This window comes from Protopterus annectens, chromosome 1.part2 (genome assembly GCF_019279795.1).
Source record: "Protopterus annectens isolate FY-2018-M chromosome 1.part2, PAN1.0, whole genome shotgun sequence".
In the NCBI taxonomy this organism is placed as follows: domain Eukaryota; kingdom Metazoa; phylum Chordata; order Ceratodontiformes; family Protopteridae; genus Protopterus; species Protopterus annectens.
Window position 1 is genome coordinate 173,875,213 of NC_056727.1, and position 21,053 is coordinate 173,896,265.

The window sequence follows — 21,053 nt, forward strand, 5'->3', positions numbered from 1 at the left end:
ACTATGATTTTCCTATATGACTGCCTGGTCAAAGAAACCAACCATCTTTCATTCTTAATCTTAACTCTTATAATGTTTCCATATGTAGCATATTGTCTTTCTGCTTTAATTCTACTGGTCTGTATGCATACACTACATTTACACTGTCATGTTTTATATTTTCAAGTTTCAAGTGAACAACTTGGCATCTTGAGGTAATTTACCTTCAGAATTTCAGTTTAGGTTGAAATATTCTAATCAAAGCAATTTCATATTCATGCTGGTATAAACCTTGAACTTCTTCAAACACCTTTTTTTTTCAAATGAAATAGTGTATGGATATATGGAAATGATTTTAATGACTGAATCCACTGTTTTCTTCCATCCCTGTTCATCTTATGGGTCTGTCTGATCCAACATTGGCAGCTCTTAGACTTGGATCAAGACTCAGGCTCTTCCCATAGCCATAATTCCGATCCGTCAACTGAACACATCAGAACTTATTTTCTGCTTGAACACTTCAGATGATATCTTAGGTTCAGTGCTTTAGCAGGTAAGTGTATTTTTAAGAGTTATTGTAGTTAGGCTGAGACAGTTTATGGGTAAGGACTACCTGTCTTCTGAGTCTTTCCCAGAACCTCCCACTGAGGAAGTATACTGGAAGTATGTGTGCAAAAGGAGGCAGTTAGACTCCCCTCAGCAGTCCATCCCCAAGAATACTGATCCCAAGAATACTGATTTTGATGAGGGGAGAGTTCCTTTACAGGTACTAGAATCAAGACAGAAGGGGGGAATGGTCCACTGAAGCCTCCTCCTAAGAGAAATCAGTATTCCTCAGCCTTTGGTGGACTGGCCTTTCCTGGGTGGTCCCTCCCACCAAACAACTGTTGGCTTTGGTTTTCATACTGGCTTGGAAGAAACCAGATTTGGTTGATCTAATTCCCCATAAATCTGATAAAATCTTTCTGTCCTAAGAACAGGCCTTTTTGAAGTAAGAGTCCTGTGGTAGATTCCATGGTGGTAGCAGCAGTCGCCAAGAAAGAGCTTGTAGAAGAGAGCTTTACTGTCCACCCCCCGAACAGGAAGTCCAGGGTGTTGGACAGATTTGGAAAGTGGGTGTATGCTTCAGCTACCTTTGTGTTAAGGGCACTGAGCTACTTGGCACATTTAAAATGTTTTCAGAGGGACTTGATGAAGGAGCTTTCCAAGTCTTTCTCATGGTCCTTACAGAAGCCTGCAAGACAGTGGATACACAATTGGCTACCTTCCAGTCCCTCTGAAATGTGTCCATGCTCCTTGTTTCCAAGGTGGCAGCTGGCACATCTAGAACAGCGGGTGCTAGCACTCCTGTTTGCCGGCACACTTGGCTGCATCTCTGCTACTTTACGGAACACTTTGACGTCCTTCATCAATACTTTCTGTGATTGTTCCACCTTCTTTTGACCAAAGATGCAAGAAACGATGTCTAGAAGTGAGCAAAATGCTAAGACCTTGTCTGTCATTGTGATTCACTTATCTACCCCTCAAAGGCCTTTCTCTTGGAACCAGAAAGGGGGCAAGAAGCTGTGGTTCCTTAAATCTGAAAGGGTTGCCCCTGATGCTTCCAGCAGTAGGCCCCCCTCAAGGGAGAGGGGAATAATCACAACAGATGTAGCCCTCACTGCAGAGGAGATCTGCAGAATCAAGGGATTTGGAGCCCCTTCTCAGACACAACCTGGAGGTCCCACCAGACCAGCAAGGAACTGGAGTCTACTCAAGACTGTTTCTGGTACCAAAGACAAATAGGAACCCCAGGCCCATTTTAGACATCAGCCAGCTAAATCAAAATTTAAAAAGTTCTAGATGGTCAGGGTTTAGTCCATCCTAAAGCTATTAAGGAAGGATGACTGGATGTGCTCTATAGACTTTACAGATATGTACTACCACATCAAGATAGCCAGGCACTCAAAAGTTTCCTTCACTTTTGGCTGGGTGCCAGTCATTTCCAGTTCAGAGCCCTGACATTTGGCCTTACCATAGCTACAGATGTTCACTGTGTGCATGAAAACAGCTGCAGCTCTTCTCAGTCTGCAGGGGTTCTGAGTATTCCCATATCTGGATGACTGGTTCATAACTGCTTCCTCCAGGAATCTGTTACTGTAAGCCAGGGATTCCTTGCTCCAGCTTTGTTCTCATCTGGGAATCACATTCAATATGGAAAAATCAAAGCTGTTTCCTGTGCAAGCAATAGAGTTTATTGGAGACCATCTGGATATGACATTAAAGAATGCCAGACTACCAGAGTTGTTTATTCTCACCCTTCAACAACAAGCCGTAACAGTCCTTTCCCATCAGAAGCCCCCCCACACACACACCTAGGTGCATACTGCATCTCCTGGGATCGATGGCAGCCTCTTTCATTCCAGTTCCTTGGGCCAGATTTTATATGTGTGTTGTAGTGAACTCTTTCAGTTCGGTGGTTAATGTGTTACGAACTGATCCACCTGCCTCACCAGCACATGCAGAAAACATGTTCACTGGTAGTTTGACAACCCTGAAGTCTCTCAAGGTCGCCCTTTTACTGTCCCATATTTGCCATCTCACATTTTCACTTGGGAAAGAAACAGTCTCCCATTGTTTCTTTGATGTTGTCTAAATCTTTTTTAAAGGGTGCCTTTCTTCCTGCCTCCCACCACTCCTTTAAGAGATTCTGTCCCATCTTGGAACGTTACCATTCTACTTCAGGCCTTGATAAAACCCTCCTTTGGACCAGCTGTGACCGGGGAGTTAAATTATGTTTCCTGTGAAGATGCTTTCTGATGGTTTTTACCTGCACTTCAATTTCAGAGCTTCAAGCTATTTTCTTTAAATCACCTTACTTTATTTTTCCTAAACATTCTGTATCACTTTGAACTAACCATACCTTTCTTCTGAAGGTGACTTCAGTGTTTACTTTGAATCAAACTGTAAATGTTTTTTTCTTCCCAATTTTTTTCAAAAAAGGGGAGCACAGTTTTACATCTGATGGATGGAGGACAACTGACATTCTTCCTACAACAAACTAAAGCTGTAAGAAAGGCAGAGCAACTGTTGTTTCCTTTTTTACAGTCAAATTTGAAAAAGGGCTTTCTAAAGAGACTCTGTCCAGATGGTTGTCTGAATACATTTGGTGTGTATATAAGGAGATAGGTTTAGCTTTGCCCAATAATCCCAAAGCTTACTCTGCCAGGGCAGTAGCTACATATGTGGCCTACTTCTCAAGAGTGCCTACTGATGACATCTGTGCAGAAGCTACTTGGTCTAATGTGCATAACCTTATATCCCACTGCATGCTGGGCTTGCATCCTAGGTCTTGGGCTTCTTCTGGTTCCACCATCCTCCAGCATATACTTCCATGAGACCTCCCAGGATTTGTAGTAGCTGGGGACTTTGTCCTATCAGTTGAGGACTGATGGAAGAGGCAACACCTGATACAAAAAGTATGTACTTCCCATAATGCTAGATCCCCACCCTCCCTTGCTAAACTGTCACGCTGTCTTTGGGCACCAGCTTGACCACACTGTACCTGTCTGGAGCCTTATGTTACAGCCATGGTCTGTATCTCAGGTATATATTTGCGATTTGGGCAAGCAGTGAATCATTTTTCATTGTATTCAACATTATGATTATTTTATACAAAAGTATACATTAAAATGTACTACTGTTGTATGTTTTTCACCTTATGCTGTTTTTCCTTGATTTGGTGCTTTATCCTACTATAATTTCTATTGTGGATGTTTTAAATGTATATGATTTTGAATTGAATATATAGATCAGCGTTACCCAACCACCGGGCCGCGGACCAGTACCGTTCCGTGGAGCACTTGGAACCAGGCCGTCGGGTAAGGTAAGTGAATCCCTGTATGAGTATGTATGTGTCTGTCTGTGTGTGAGTGAATACATGCATGAAAGCAAAAGAGTCTGTGTGTGTGTTTGTGTGTGTGTGTGTGTGTGTGTGTGTGTGTGTGTGTGTGTGTGTGTGTGTGTGTGTGTGTGTGTGTGTGTGTGTGTGTGTGTGAGATCGGGAGAGTGAGAGTGATGTGTGAATGAATGCAGGAAGGAATGAAGAAGTGGCTGTGTGTGTGTGTGTGTGTGTGTGTGTGTGTGTGTGTGTGTGTGTGTGAGATCGGAAGAGTGAGAGCAATGTGTGAATGAATATGTGAATGAATGAAGTGTGTGTGTGTGTGTGTGTGTGTGTGTGTGTGTGTGTGTGTGCATGAATGAAGAAGTGTGTGTGTGTGTGTGTGTGTGTGTGTGTGTGTGTGTGTGTGTGTGTGCGCGCGCGTGTGGGATTGGAAGAGTGAGAGGGATGTATGAATGAATACATAAGTGGGTGTGTGGCATGTGGGTGTGAGGTCAGGAGAGTGAGAGCGATGTATGAATGAGTGCGTAAGTGGGTGTGTGAATTGTGTGAATAGGTTCATGGGCCTATACAAGCCTAGCCGTAACAATTCCCTGGCTATTTCTTCCCACAGTATTTACTTCCTTGGACCCCTGTCTAACAGGGCGACTGATGTGATCCCCAGGGTGAATTTCCTATCTCCCATCCAATCATCAAGGTTCCTTTTGAAGAGGGCCAAAGAGGCGCTCTGCTTGACATGTATGGGCAGTCTATTGCAGAGTCTGGGGAGTCTCTGGGTCAGGAACCTATCCCTCCAGCATGTTTTATTCATTGTGATGACAAGGTTTAGAACCCTGGAGCGTGTATCTCTGAGGGATTGGGATTTCTTTAAGTGTAGCATGTCCAACAGCACTAGGTTTGACATGGCCTTGTATGTTAAGCAGAGATCGCCTCTAAGTAGATGATATGCAACAGAGTATAGGTGGAGTTTTTTTAGACGGTCAGCATAGGGCATATGCTTTAGGCCTGTGATTCTTTTAGTGAGGTATTTCTGCGGCCTTTCCAGTTGTTGCAGATGTCTTGAGAGGTACATACCAACCTGGGCGTTATATTCTATAATGGGCCTAATGAGGGATGAGTATAGTGGGACAATGACCTCCTTTTTTCTGAATAAAAAGCCCTTAGTGATGAGGTGTGCCACATAGAAGGATTTCCTGACTGTTGTGGTGATGTGGTTATCGAAGGTGAGACCACTGTCCACCTGTGTCCCTAACTCTCTTTTCACACTTTCAGTGTTTAGTGTACTGCCACCTATGTGGTAATTCACGGGTACATGTTTTTTCCCAAAGGGGATAACTATACATTTATTGGCATTGAGCTTGAGCCCATGGCTCTGGCACCAAGCATCTGTTTCTGTAAGGCACTTTTGTAGAATATCCACATCATTTGGGGATTCAGTAATGGCTCCCAGTTTGCAGTCATCTGCAAACTTTGTTAGCCAGAGTCCCTTAGTGTCGGCCTGTACTTCAGAGAAGTAGATGCCAAACAAGAGTGGTCCCAGGACTGAACCCTGAAGTACTCCACTTGTCACTTGTCTGGAGCTGGATTTGAAGTCGGCTACTTTTACAGTGTGGGTTCTGTCAGTAAGCCAGTTGGCAACCCATCGAGTGACTTAGGAATTAATGCTCAGCTTAGTAAGTTTATCTATGATTCCAGAGTGGGGGATGATGTTGAAGGCCTTGGCGAGGCCCAGACAGGCAGTGTGGACCACATTACCCTTGTCCGCAGCTCTGGAGATTGATTCGAAGAAGTCAATCAGGTTCAGGAGACAAGATCAGCACTTCACAAACCCAAACTGCGTGGGGTCCAGTGTTTGAAGGTTGCCAATGTCTTTCTTTATAAGTTTCATGATAATACGTTCTATGGCCTAGCAGATCAGGCTCGTCAGACTGATGGAGCGGTAGTTCCCAGGATCCAAGGTGGATTCCCCCTTGTGGAGTGGGATAACTGTAGCTGTGTGTCACTCAGTGGGCATGAAGCCTGAGGTGAGGCTATGATTAAACATGACACTTAGGTGAGATGCCAGTTCATTTTGTAGTTCATGTAGTACACAGCCTGGGATGTCGTCTGGTCCCATGGATGCTGTATTTTTAGCTTTGGAGAGTGCATTTTTTTACCTGTCTGGCCATTATTACTGGAATTTGGCAATCTTTTGGTATTGAGATGGGCCCTTTAGGGGGTGAGAGGGGGTTGAAGTTTGCACTGAATCTATCTGCCAGGATACTGGCAATATCCTTGGGATCAGTATATTTAATGCCATTTTGTTGTAGCTTAAAGCAGATCTGAGCACTGCCATTTAGATTCTTGACATAGCTATAGAATGCCTTATGGTTGTCTTTGGAATCTTTGGCAATTTCATTTTCGTAACTAGCTTTGGAGGATTTTATGAGGGATCTCAGCTTCTTACTGAGGCTGGTAAGGGAGTTTTTTGCATCCTGGGATTTTCCTCTTTTCTGCACCAGTTTCTTCCTTTTGTTGTAAAGGTTGTTTATGGCAAGGGACCACCAGATTGGCTTCCTTTTTTTGGAGGAGAGTGTCTTGGTTCTATTGGGAATGGCACAATTCATGCACATGTGGATGTGCTCGTACAGTGCCTTAGTGTACGATTCAGCAGTCGAACTTTCAGTCCCCATCTCCATGGGTGTCATGAAGTTTGTCACTTCTGACTTGTGTAGCATGAAGTTGGCTGGGGGGTGGGCGTGGGATGTGGATGTCAAGGGTGATTAGCTTATGGTCAGACCTGACCAACGAGGGGGTAACCATAGGTGTGGCGCATCGATTTCCCATGTTGGTAATGACCAGGTCTAGGATATTGGAGCCCTTGGTGGGACTAAGGATTAGTTGATCCAGGGTGTTGGAATTTATGAATTCCAAGAACCATTGGGCAAAGGTGTTGGTACACGAGTAGTTTTCCCATTTAATGGCAGGGTAGTTGAAATCACCCAGTATTAGAGTGTTTGGTTGTATCTTAATATTTTCCAGTATGTTTAGAAAGGTGTAGTGAGAATCTTGGGGCATGGTGAGGGATCTGTAGCAAGCTACAATTTGGATTGCAGTCTTACCTAGTGTTGGTTGCACCTGGAGAATTTCAGACGCATTGTGTTGGGCAACAAGCCTGGTGTTGTGAATATCCCTGGTGAATATGGACACTCCTTCACCTTTAGTGTTTCGGTCCTGGTTTGGTGGCCGAAAAGTGTGGTAAGAGTTGTAGCCTGGTATTGCAAGGGTGCTCTCTGGAGCCTTGAACCAGGTCTCGGTTACTGCACAGATATCGATGTTCTCCATTTTTAGGAGTGCCTCGAGAGAGTGCATTTTGAGGTTTAGACCTCTAGCATTGAGTAGCATTACCTTCAGATTTTACATGATTGTACCTGTTACGGTGGTGGTTTTGTCCTTTGAACTTTGCTAAAAAAGGCACTATACGGGTGGCAAGAGCCTTAGCCAGTAACCTGAATCCCAGGGCTGACAGGTGCAGACCATCTCTGGCAAAGCATTGTGGACTGTCGATCATGTCGTCCCAGGCAGACAGATACTGGATCCCCTTTGAATGACATCAGAAGCTTAGCCAATTGTTGAAGTCAATTATTTTGTCCTTATGCTGTGGTATCATTCTGGGCGAAGGCGGGATGCTACTCAGGGCTAGGGTCATACCTGCCTGGGCAACATGATCCGAGAGCTCTTCCATGTCTCTTTTCATGTAGTCCAGAGAGGTACTTCTCAAGTCATTCACTCCGACATGGACAATGACAGAGTCATATTTGTACTTGTTGTGGAATGACTTGAGTGCATGTGTTATGTGGCGGATCCTGGCATCCGACAAGCAGCTGACTGTCATTTTCTCCTTGTTCAGTCTGGTGAGTGGGACATCAGTGTGCCTGACTATAGAGTCACCTATGTCTAAAGTGTTGGGTACGTTGTCTTGCCTTAGGGGCTGTTGTTGGGTGGCACACTGATGTTGTTAGCTATGTGACACTTTGGTTGTGATTGGTGTTTGTTTGCGTTTCATCTTCGGAGGTCCTTGTTGCTTGGGCAGGTTACTGTTAAGGGCCTCCACATATGTGGGTTTAGTGTTGCTATGTGTGAGTGTTGGTTGTGTGGGTTTAGAAGGGCTACCTGTTGCTTGAGGTGTAGTGTAGATGTTAACTTTCTGCTCTAGACTGTCTAGTACAATCTTGGGTGGAGAGAGCTTTGCTTCCAGTTTGGCTATGTAAGTGCATCTCTCGCAGGTTGTAGTGCTGGGTGGTAGGAGGAGAGGGTTGTCTGTGTTCATGAGGCAATTGCAGATTCACCAGGTGGACAGGAGAAGTCACCGAAAGGTGACCCTTGGACATGTCTGGTTTGGTGATTTTTTTTTTTGTAAAGTACAAGAGCTGTTTTCCCTTACCTTAGCAAGGTACTTTGCAATTATAGGCTATTTAGTGCCTACAATTAATTTCTCCTTATTAACAAGGAGAGTTGAGTACTTGTATCATTTTAAGACTTCCTAGTGATTTCCAGCAGGTTTTAAAGCAAGTGCTAGTCGCAGGGATGCTTAAAGGTAAGATGAAAAAAAATGGTTTATCCTAAACACTGCAGTGTGCACTAGAGGAGTTAGATGTAATAGTAGGTAACTTAAGTTTTACCTGTCTAAAAAGTTAAGTTTTAATGGAAAATCACTATTTTTAAAACAACAAGATAGATTGAAAGGGGATGGTCACTTTTGTATTCTGGTACTATGGAATACAGTAGGATGGCCAATACATTTAAATAGTTGATGGGGAGTGATTTCACAAAATGATAATTTTGTGCTTACTCACACAAGCCAGTAAAAACAGAGAGGAAATGAGATATATGGTCAAATTAACATAAGGGGAAGGCAACTAGAATGACAGTGGTGCTTAAGAACATTACAGTAACTGAGTGGGAGGGTGAGGAAAAAAATTCTGCCTGACTCACAAGAGACAGAGCTGTTTTAAGTTTTAATAGGTTCATAGGTTCATAGGTTCATACTAGGCTATCTGCCCGAGGGCATTTACAAGCCTAGCCCATCGTTTTGTGGCTTACGCCACCCCTTTAGTATGGGGAACTATACCCATTATTTTGCTGTGCCTCTGTCGAGCAGTGACACTGAGGTAATCCCTGGGGTATATCTCCGATCTCCCATCCATTGGTCAAGATTTCTCTTGAACAAGGCCAGCGAGGTGCTCTGCCTCACATGTACCGGGATTTTGTTCCACAGCATAGGGAGTCTTTGGGTGATGAATCTATCCCTCCAGCACGTCCTATTAATAGCCGTGTCGAGGTTTAAGTCTCCGCCCTTGTGGCTCTGATGGATCTAGATTTTTGAGGTGAAGCATATTCATCAAATCTGGGTTTGACATGGCCTTGTATGTTAGGCAAAGGTCACCTCTGAGCAAGCGGTGGCGACTGAATAGAGCTGGAGTTCTTTCAGTCGGGCAGCATAGGACAGATTTTGAGACCCTTTATCCTTTTGGTGAGGAACTTTTGTGGCCTCTCCAGCTGCTGCAAGTGTCGGGTCAGATACATCCCGAATGGGGCATTGTACTCAATCATTGGTCTGATGAGTGATGAGTAAAGGGAGACTATGACCTCCCTTGATCTAGATGAGAATCCCTTCATGATAAGGTGGGCAATGTAGAAGGTCTTCCTAACTACTTTAGCTACATGGGTGTCGAATGACAGACTACTATCAACCTGGGTCCCCAGGTCCCTGATAACTTCTTCTGTGCTCAGTGGATTGCCACCTATTTGGTAGCTAGGGGTAACCTTGTTTTCCCAAAGGGTATGACTATGCATTTTTTGGCATTTAACTTCAGGCCGTGGCTCTGGCACCAGTTATCCGTTTCTGTGAGACCCTTCTGAAGGATATCTGTGTCAGATGTGTTTTCTACTATGGCACCCAGTTTGCAGTCATCTGCAAACTTTGTCAGCCATAACCCTCCTGTGTTTGCTTGTACTTGGAAAAGTAGATGCCAAACAAGAGTGGGCCCAGGACTGAGCCCTGTGGGACACCACTTGTGACAGGCTTTGAGTCTGACATGGCGCCAGCAACTCTGACCCTGTGGGTTCTGTCACTCAGCCAGTTTGCAACCCATCTTGTGATGTATGGGTTAACATTTAAGCTGATGAGTTTTTCAATGATACCCGAGTGGGGTATTGTATCGAAGGCCTTAGCCAGATCGAGGTAGGCTGTATGGACTGCCTTTCCTCGTCAATGGCTTTGGTGACTGTTTCAAGAAGTCAACCAAGTTTAAAAGGCATGATCTGCCTTTGACAAAGCCAAACTGGGTTGGATCCAAAGTCTGCAAATTCCTATGTCTTTATTTATGAGGTCCATTATGATCCTCTCCATGGCTTTGCAGATAAGGCTTGTCAAGCTAATGGGCGGTAATTTCCAGGGTCGGTGGAGGCACCGCCTTTGTGAAGTGGGACCACAGTTGCAGTGCGCCACTCCTGGAGTGCGTATCCAGAGGTAAGACTTTGATTAAACAGCTGTCCTAGCTGTGGGTTTAATTCCTCATTGAGTTCGTGGAGCACACAGCCGGGGACACCATCAGGTCCCATGGATGCTGTGTTTTTGCTTTGGAGAGAGCAGTTCTCACTTGGGCGCTGGAGATGTTTGGGGGCTGCAATCGTTTGGTATAGATATCTCTCCTTTGGGGAGAAGTTTGCACTGAACCTGTCAGCCAGTATGTTGGCAATGTCTGTAGGATCAGTAATCTTCACATCATTTTGAACTAGTTCTGAGCATATCTGGGAGTTTCCTCCTAGGTTTCTAACATAGCTAAATAAGGCCTTATGATTGTCTTTTGAGTCTTTAGCTATTTTTCTCTCGAAATTTGCTTTGGATGATTTTATGAGAGCTCTTAGTTTTTTACTTATAGTGATCAAGGGTGTCTTACCTTTTAAGGATTTTGCACTATCTTGTAGTAGCTTCCTCCTTTTATTGTAGAGTTTGTTTATGGCTGGGGTCCACCAGACTGGACGCTTGCCTTTGGTACTAAGAGTCTTTGTTTTGTTTGGGATTGCCTTATCCATGCAGTCCTACAGGTGCTGGTAGAAGGTGTTTGTAAGTGATTCAGCGGCTTGAGTACTGTTTTCCATGGCTCGGGGCCTTAAAGGAGACCACACTAGTCTTTAGAAGTGTGAAGTCGGCTTTTGAGAAGTTCTTTACTGTGGTCTTTTTTATTTCAGGTGGGGGTGGGATGAGGACCTCCAGCGAGATTAGTTTGTGATCTGATCTCACCAGTGAGGGGTATACTTCCGGTGTTGAACATTGTGCTCCCATGTTCGTGATGATGAGATCAAGTATGTTATCTCCTCTTGTGGGGATGGTGACTAGTTGTTCCATGGCATTTGAGTTTATGAATTCCAGGAACTTTTGGGCTAGGGTGTTTGGGCTTGAGTAGTGTTCCCAGTCTATATTAGGGTAATTGAAGTCACCTAGTATGATGGTGTTTGGTGATACATTTATCCCCTCTAGTGTTTTCAGGAAGGCCATGTGAGGTTCCTGAGTTTGTGAGGGTGGCCTGTAACATGCTACAATTTGCAGAGCAGTCTTGCCTATGGTTAATTGCACCTGGATGGTCTCCGATGCATCGTGCGTTGCCACCAGTCTTGAGGTGTGGGTGTCCTTGATGAATATGGATACCCCCCTCCTTTCTTGGTATTGTCCGGATTTTGGGGCCGGAACGCATGATATGAGGTAAATATGCATTTAAAAGCAGAATACAAGTAAAACACAAGGTAAATAAAACAAATCATAGCATTCAAAATAGAAAAAGGCAGTAAAGTAATACAACAAATAAAAAGCAAACTAACCTTTCCCTCACAGCAAAGTGTAGCAGAGTCTGTGTGAACCTTTCTAGTAAAGCTCTGAAATGTTTTATTTTACCCCATAAATGGAAGGTTTAGTTCCTAGCTCCACCCCCTCAGTTCACAGATGATTAACCTTAACTGACCTGTTCTAGTGACCTGTACTAATTTCTGCCTGACTCACAAGAGACAGAGCTGTGGTCTCTTTTCAAGTTTTAATATGCAGTTAAAAGCAGAATACATGTAAAACACAAGGTAAGTAAAACAAATCAGAGTATTCAAAATAGAAAAAGACGACAAAGTAATACAACAAATAAAAAGCAAACTAACCTTTCCTCACAGCAAAATGTAGTAAAGTCTGGGTGAGCCTTTCTAGTAAAGCAGGTAATGCAGGTATGAATGAGGAAGTGGTTGTGTGTGTGTATGTCTGAGATTGGGAGAGTGAGAGCGATGTGTGAATGAATCCAGGTATGAATGAGGAAGTGGCTGTGTGAGTGTGTGTGTGTGTGTGTGTGTGTGTGTGTGTGTGTGTGTGTGTGTGTGTGTGTGTGTGTGTGTGTGATTGGGAGAGTGAGAGCAATGTATGAATGAATGAATTCAGGTATGGATGAGGATGTGACTGAGTATGTGTATGTGCAAGATCGGGAGAGTGAGTGCAATGTGTGAATGAATGAATGCAGGAATGAATGAGGATGTGACTGTGTGTTTGACTGGGAGAGAGTAAGAATGATGTGTGAGTGAATGCAGGTATGAATGAGGGAGTGACTGTGTGAGAGATCGGAAAAGATTGAGAGTGATGTGTGTGTGAGTGAATGCCTGCATGAATGCAAAAGAGACTTTGTGTGTGTGTGGTGTGGACGAAAAGTACACAAACCTCATTGCTGCTGCTGCAGCGATCGCACTCACTCTTCACTCTCTGTGTCTCTCTCTCCCCCTCTCTCTCTGTCACTCACACACACACACACACACACACACACACACACACACACACACACACACACACACACACACACACACACACACCTCTCAACCTCTTACTTAGATCAAGAAATCTGGACAAAGCCAAAATAATGGGGGGACAAAGGCCCAAAATAGGGACCCTTTTAAGTGCTGCTCTTACAAACTTTGAAAGTTGATAGAAATCCAGGTTTTGCATTAGCATGAATTTTCAGATGGGCATGAAGTATGAAACTCAACTGTCTGTCATTATTTTCTGACTTCAGCCTCAATGATCTGCCAGCGATTTGCCAGTAAATGATAATTTTATGAGAAAAAGACCAAAAATATGAGGCAAAAATCTGGACATTCTGTGAAAATCTGTACAGTTGAGAGGTATGCTGGACCGATCCAAATAATAGGGACAGATGTTAAATATTGCTCTTATAAATAAAATCAGTAAGGTTGCCTTTAGGTTTACTTAACTCTCAACCATAGTGGATCAATGTTATTCTGTTAAGCAAATTGTACACTTTTTTTTTTGGTAATTATTGCCAATTTTCTTTTTATTGTACTTTGGTGCTTTTCTCCCTGGGTCTGGCCTCCTCATTAAACAAATGGCAAATAAATAAATAAATAGTTTATTATGCACCCTGCGAGATGGCCGGTCCATGGAAAATTGTCTTACATTGATACCGGTGTGCAAAAAAGGTTGGAGACCACTTATATAGATTATCTACACCTTAGTAAACTGCACTTGCATTTGTATTCAGTTAGTGTTGTGACTGTGACCTTCTAGGAGGTTTTCTGCCCACGTTTCTACTGAAGGTGAGCCACTACCCAGTTGTATTGTTTGGTTATGTTAGCAAAACTTAAGTAGTTAATAGTCAATGTTATCCAGATACTTATATGGTTAAAGTAGCTGGGTTATACTGAAACTGAAAAATAAACTCTGTTTTTGTAATATACCATGATTTCAGTAAAATATTTTGAGTTGCTAGCACACAGGAATCTACTTACTAAGCTAAAAGGGCTAGGAGTAAAATGGTGCTAAGGGTAAGGAAGTGCTTGGATGGATGACGACAGAAGGTGGTGGCAAGGAGTGTTGTTGGGAGACAAAGGCATAATTAACAATGTGCTACGCAGGTTCAGCTTTAGCCCGATGTTGTTTAGCTGCATGTGGCAACGCAGTACTGAAAACTTGTGGACAGTCAAAAGATACAGGCCATGGTAGTTGTTGGTGAGCACCTGGGAAGGGATCTGACAAAGCAGTCTTTGTGTCTGTATGGGAGGCAGCTGAGATTTATTGCAAAGAAATTAAAAGTACTGAATCTGAACCTAGGAAATAATAAGGATAGGTATAGTTTGGAGGCATTGCTCTGGTTATCAAGTACAGACGGAAAGGGCAGTGACCAAAGTCACAGGCTGCTGAGATGTATTTTTCCAGGGACAAGGAGACATTAATCTCCCACTTGTCAGGCTGCAGCCAGAGCAGTATGTGTACTTCTGGAGGCCCAGTAGACAACTGGGCATTGCAGAATGGAGAGGGTGCAGAATAGGGAGTGACGCATGTCTTTGTGAAGGAGGGTAAAGTAAACTGGAACTTTTTGCTGGTGACCAGGAGGGATCAAGGCTACACAGAAACATGGAGGGAGTTTTTGACAGTGGAATTTCAGAAAAGTATTGGTGCAGGAGAAGGTACAAGTTGCAAACATAATTTTCAGTCTGGACTTAAGGACATTCTGTTTCATGGAAATGGTTGTGAATGAACAAAATAATTTGCCAGACAGGATGACAAGGGGTGTAATCTGGCTGATGCAGTGAAGAGGGCCTGGGACAAGTGGCAAAAGAAGAAAGTCAGGCAAAAATGGATCCAGCACTTGACAACCCTGGCAGCTGCTTGGGGCCCAGTGCTGGCTAAAGGCCTGGCTCATCCTTAAAAATTAAAAATGCAGTCCTACCTTCCAGACTTCCCAGCAGCATCAGCCTTACATTTGTTCAGAGCAGTTCGGACAGCCACATATCTCTCAGGAGATTTGTAGATCACAGGAAAGTTCAGGTGGGAGTCATGACTGCAGGACTTTGAGCAATGAGGTTTGCAGTGCAAATAACAGAAGACTTTTTTTTTTTTTTTTACTGTAGAATGGTAGTGCAAAAGAGCAGGGCAGAGGATTTTGTTTTGTTTTTCTAGCATAACGAGCAGCAGACTGATGAAATGGGAGATCATTTTGGATTGTTTTTGCAGAACAGGGTGTGTGTGTGTGTGTGTGTGTGTGTGTGTGTGTGTGTGTGTGTGTGTGTGTGTGTGTGTGTGTGTGTGTGTGTGTGTGTGTGCTTATTGATGGATTAAATTGCCCTCCAGCTGATCTGCCTCCAAGGGTTACAGCAAACTCATGATTACTCATGGAGGATGACTTCCTGTCCAGTCCCCATTATGTGTACTGTAGGAGGATAGCTTACAGACACACACAAATTCAGATAAATCACTGGAGAGTTCTGTTTAGTTAGTTGAGTCATAGGTCTGGAGATTACTGTTTTGTCAGAATCATAGTTATTCTTACTGAGAAAATACATATTTTTATTCGGGTCTATATTATAACATCGAATTTTATAAAGTTCGAATGTTATAATATCGAACCAGTTTTGTCGAACGCTGAAAACAGCAAAGGTGCAGGACACCGAATTCTTTCCCAGGGAAAGAATTCGGTGGGCCATTGCTGTGGCTTCGCTGTTTTCAGCATTCGATATGTTGGAAAGTTACGGGTCGGGTTCAGGTACGTGCGTGATTGTGTGTAGGTTAGGGGGCGGGTTAGGTGAGTTAGGGTTAGGGAGTGGGTCAGGTAAGTGTGCGGTTGTGTAGGTTAGGGGCGGGTTAGGTGAGTTAGGGTTAGGGCGCGGGTGAGGTGAGTGTGCGATAGTGACGGACCTTAGGGTTAGGGTGGGTTAAAGTAAGTGAATAGCTAGTAGTGTATGTAAAGTTTAGTTTAGGTTTAGGTGTAGGATTTTAAGTGTGTGTGTGTGGATTGCTGTTTTTTGCGTGTGTTTGTGTTTTGTGTATATTTCTCGGAATAGCAATTTTTTTCCCTGGGAAAAAAAATCGCTATTCTGACAGTTCGATGTTTGTGGATTTCGGTGCTTAGGGTTCGATATTATAAAATTCGATCTTTGTAGATTTCTGTTTTATAATATAGACACTTTTTATTTACCGTCTGGTTAAGTGATTTGCTGAAAGTCATACTATAGGCAGATGGAACTAGGAAGAATCAAACCCTGTACACTTGACTATGAGAAGCAGCTCATTAAGAGCTTAGAGCCATAATCCAGTATACTAACTGCCAGACCTTCCTTGACGTCTTCATTTTCTAATAGCCACTGAAGATGACAAGTCAGTCAGTTGTGTTACCCATTAGAGTTTCATAGTAGTTCAAAAATTGTATTTCAGGTTGATTATCATTGTCTGTTATTTCAGGCTTTACACTACTACATGTAAGGTGGTTGAATTCCTTGGTGGAGACAAGGGGAAACAACCATATTATTTCCCCTGTGGATGGGTGGGGCAGCCCTGCTTATCCCAGTTGTCACAGGAATTTGATCAAAGGCCTTAAAAAGGTGGAAAAATGCTCCTTCAGTAGCAGTATGCCTCAGGATGCCTTGATTTCTCTAGTCCTGAATGTAGTTGGAAGTCCAGGAGTGAGATGGTTGGTAAAGTAGACCTGCTGACCAAGGAGAGGCACTGGAAGCATCTGATGGTCAGTTGTGGGGGAGCCAGAAATAGAAGAACATGATCCATCACTAAAAGGTACACACCACAGCACTCCGATACAATGCAGTTGGTTTTATTTTTGGTCCAAAAATAAAAAGAATAAAATCAGTTGTACTATATTTGAGTGGTACGGTGTGTTTGTTTTAGTGCTGGATTGTGCTCTTGCAGTTGTTTGATTTCTGAGCACTGTAACACCAGGGAACTGCATTTGCAAGCTTCTGTTTTTGGTGTCAAAAATAGGCCAAAAAGTCTCATTTCAGACAGGTAGTATATGCTTACACTAGCTAAAGGCACTTGATTTGAAGACAGCCACTTACATGTAGATTTAAGCAAGTATTTATTTATCCTGTTTTTGATGTCACTCCTAACTGGGTATTTTGAAGATGCTTGACTTGTATATTACAACTGTTTGATACAAGAATGAAGTAGTGAAGGCACTTTACAGATTTTACTCTTGAGAGCTGCAACTTTTTATTATATAATGATGAAATGCTTTTTGTGCGACAAGATAGGGTTGGTTAGTCACTGTACTCAAGGCAGAGATCACCTCTCAATAACCTGTATGACACTGAGAAGATGGACAAGGCTTTCAGATGGTCCATATTGTTTTTATGATTTGGCAATTGATTTTTTTAGTAAAAAATCATTATGGGCATTCAATTTGTGTTAAATGTTTGGACATGTACATATCAAACGGGCCATTGTACTTGATGATTGGCCTGATGCCTGCGGAATACAGTGGAGTGATTACATCCCTGTACCTGGATGCTATATCCTTAATAATAAGCTGTGCAATGAAAAAGCACTTTCATCCAATACTGGATACTTGATGATTGAAGTTCTTTTATCTGATACGGGATCAATTTTCAGGGCTATGTTGTCATAACAGTTACAAGGGATTTCTTGTTTGCCAAAGGATACTGTTGTATGTTTCTTGGCATTTAGCTTTAGTCCATGGTTTTGACATCAGCTAAGGCCATCTTGGAGGATCTTGGTGTCCTCTGGGGAGTTTACGATGGTACGAAGTTTACAGTCATCTGCAAACTTACTCAGATTTAAACCCTAAACAGAAGCTTTGACCTCTTAGAAGTAAATTCCAAAGAGGAGTATCCCAGGGACTGAATCCCTAGGGTGTACCACCAGTGACAGGTCTTTTAGAGACGGTAGAGCAGCCCTTCCTAATTTCCTGGGTTATATTTGTGAGGTAGTTTGCTATCCAGTGAGTTACATGAGAATTATCATTTAGCTGGGATAGTTTAGCTGTGATACCAGAGTATTTAGCTGGGATAGTGATACCTGAGCTGGGGATGTCAAAAGCCTTTGTGATGTCTAGATATGCAGTGTGTATTGATTTACTTTCACCCATTATTCAGTAACCTTCTCAAAGAAGTCAACCATGTTAAATAGGAAGAATCTGCCGTTGACAAATTCGAGCTGGCTTTGGATGAGTTTGGAGATTACATAAGTGCTTATTTATTAGTTCCAAAATGATCCTTTCCCTGAGCTTACAGATAAGACTGACCTGCCTTAAGCATCTATAATTTCCCAGGTTCATTGTTGCCCCACCTTTGTGTAAGGGGATGATGGTTACTGTCCTCCATTCATCTGGCAAAAAGCCTCTTTGGAGTCTGACACTAAATAGCCTTTGTAGGGGGGGTCTGATATATCCTCTTTCTGGCTGGTCACTAACCACCCCAGTATGTTATATGGCCCCATAAAAGCAATGTTTCTTGACCTTAGATAGTGACTTAAGAACTTATTCATTTGGAAATTTCAGGAGGAGGTGTAGATGTGGGTATCAGATCTGGAAATCTAGGAGGGAATGGGGGGAGGTTAGAGCTAAATTCATCTGTTAGTAGATTGGCTATGTCCTCTGGGTCCAAGTATGTGGTATAGTTTACTATTAACTCTGCACAGTGATGATATTGTTTACCACATTTCCAACACAGTTAAAAAAGGATTTGTGGTCGTCCTTTACCTGTGTAGCAGTTTTTACTTCCTATCTGGTTTTAGTTGATTTGATCATGGTCCGGAGTTCTCTGTTAAGTTTAGCAAGAGCTTTTTTACATCTTGATTTGCATGTATTTTACGTGCAGTATGCTTTTTTTGTTATTATAAAGCCTGTTTATATTTAAATTTCACCATACGGGTTTATTTTTGAATTTGTTCTGTTTACTCTGGAGGAGGACAGATGCATCTATGCAGCTATTCACGTGCGGAGACTTTGACAGTAAAGAATTCTGGATAAGCAGTGGGCTCATCGACTTGAAAGGGGATGTTTAATTTTAGCCAGGCCATCACTCAGATTTAGTAGATTATATTTAGCATAATCTCTGAATACTGAGGTATTAGAGAAAGCTTATATCTTCAGTCGTAAAGTAAATGAGACAGATTTGTGATCCGATTTGACCATGGAAGGAGTTACAATTGGTAAGGAGCAGAGCTATTCCGTACCAGTCCAGACCAGGACCAGGCTTTTATAGACTTTGGTTGGGGTGTGGACTAACTGGTTCAGAGAGTTTGTATTGATGGAGTCCAGAAATTTCTGTAGATACATATCAGATAACGTGGACATCTCCCAGTTTGTGGAAAGTGTAGTTAAAGGCCCTAGGAGAATGGTGTCTGGCTTAACTCACAGGGACTCCATACTAATTATGTAGGAGTTAGACTGCAGAGGACAAATAGGGGGTCCCATAGTTAGCCATGATGTGATAAGGTGTCTTGTTAATGGTAAATTGGATGTGGAGGAGTTCCAGATTATACTGTCAAATTAGTCTGGAGGTGAAGTGTTCTTAACATATATGGAGACACCACCACCTTTAGTGCCTGCATTAGTACACTGGGACTGAATGTGTGGTGGACATTGAAGCCCTGCACTGAAGCGGCACACTTAACAGTCTTGAATCAGGTCTCCATAACAGTGCATATATTGATGTTTTCCAGGCCAGGGAGGAGAGTTTGTATTAATGCTCGTAGCATTGAGCAGCAATACCTTTTATGTTATCCAAATTCTGTTTTGTAATGTTGGAAGCTTTGGAGGACTAATGTTGCCTAAAAAGGCACTACTGTTAATTATTTAAGTAATTAAGAGTTACAGATAGAGCCCCCTGTACACAATTGATTAAGAGCGTTTATTCTGTTTTTTATCCTGCTGGTTGAGGTACAGAAGATATACCCTTTACTGACCAAAAACTTTCCAGACAAGTAGGTTTTGGCCTTGTGATTTCATAAGCAAGCAAGTTCTGTACTTTTGAATGCAAGCATCATCTTAAACCATATTTAAAAAAAACATTATTAGAGACCGACATTAGAAAGAAATAGCATGATATTCAGAGATGGCTTAAATGATAGACACAGAGACTGCAAATTCTGGCACAGACATCAAACTGTCGGAATGATATTTAAAATGTGTTTTCTTTATACATGTTGGGCTTGGAGTTGTATTAAATAGAAAAAAAGGCAACTTGTGATAATAAAGAAAATTGAAATTTGGGTGTTGGTATCATTTGAGAGGTTGCAAGAGCAGGTAACTATTACCAGTAAAAATCAGATTTCATCAACCTTTTGTTTTACCTGAGGTTTTGATTTCTTCCTCATATTGGTGTGACAACTGAGTAAGACTTGGAAACTGAAGCCCTCCTACCTAAGAAATCAGTTCAGCGAATTGTGATCCTAACAGTGCACTGTAAACACTATATAGTGGCTTTTAGGTTTTATAAGTACATTGAAGTAGTGGTAGGAACTCTGGTATGAATCATGTATTCAGTATCTGTCTGTACTAGACTGTTTTTTAGAACTTGTTAAATGGGGGACATTAACTCTTTTTTTTCAATCATTCACCAGGAATATGAAAATCTTGAACAGGAAAACTCTTCCCTAAAAAAAGAAATCAGGATATTAACGGATGAGGTCAAGCACTTGAGCGATGTTCTGAAAGACCATGAGCAGATATGTCCCCTGCTACACTGTCCTCTCAGCTGCTTATCTGTCCCCCGGGCTGATGTCATCACCAGCTGCCCTCCACGATGACCAGCGTCAAATGTTATTTTCTTTCTCTGTCACATTTTTGATATATAATATGAGAACATTATAACTGCTATTTTGTGTGTTCAGAGAGAGAGAGAGATGTTTCAATGCAATACCTCCTTTTTATCAGGGATTTGATATTCCTTTTTAATGAAGAATGTGCCAACCAATCAACTACCTTTTAATAAAGTGCCAAACAACCAGCTACCTAATGTGCCAGTCATACCACATTTTCTCCAGACAAATGAGTAGTTAACTTATTTAACATTTTTATAAGTTATGTGTAAAATATTAAGTTTTAAAATAGATTGTGCATATTTAAACTTTTTTTAAAGTCACTAACTTGAATTCCAGATTGTAATTCTTGGGTACTATATAACAATTTCAGACATGTAAATATGCAGTAAAAGGATGGATGTCTAAGATGATTAAGAGCTGGAAAAGTATTTTTTTTTATTTATCACTTGTCAGATGTATCAGCTGTTTACAGCTGTAGAACAATGCTCTGTAAAAGTAAAACTGACCAAACAATTAAATATTGTTGAAAACATAATTTGCTCAAAATGGATAATGGTTTGGTTGACGCAGCTCAGGAGAAATCTGTCTTGCAGTAGT

The 21,053-nt window shown here is 42.3% G+C and overlaps 1 protein-coding gene across 3 annotated transcripts in view; it reads left to right on the top strand.

Moving 5' to 3' along the window:
- BATF3 (basic leucine zipper ATF-like transcription factor 3) overlaps positions 1 to 20,641 on the top strand; it is a 222,530-nt gene extending 201,889 nt beyond the window's left edge. For 2 of the 3 annotated variants that reach the window (XM_044055422.1, XM_044055430.1), the window contains 2 exons: positions 3,770 to 3,844; positions 20,256 to 20,641. In XM_044055422.1, the coding sequence (XP_043911357.1) occupies positions 3,770 to 3,844; positions 20,256 to 20,441 (261 nt within the window). In that variant the 3' untranslated portion in view covers positions 20,442 to 20,641. The remainder of the gene's footprint in view (positions 1 to 3,769; positions 3,845 to 20,255) is intronic. The other variant, XM_044055437.1, reaches the window with a different exon arrangement.
- Positions 20,642 to 21,053: the final 412 nt, after the last annotated feature.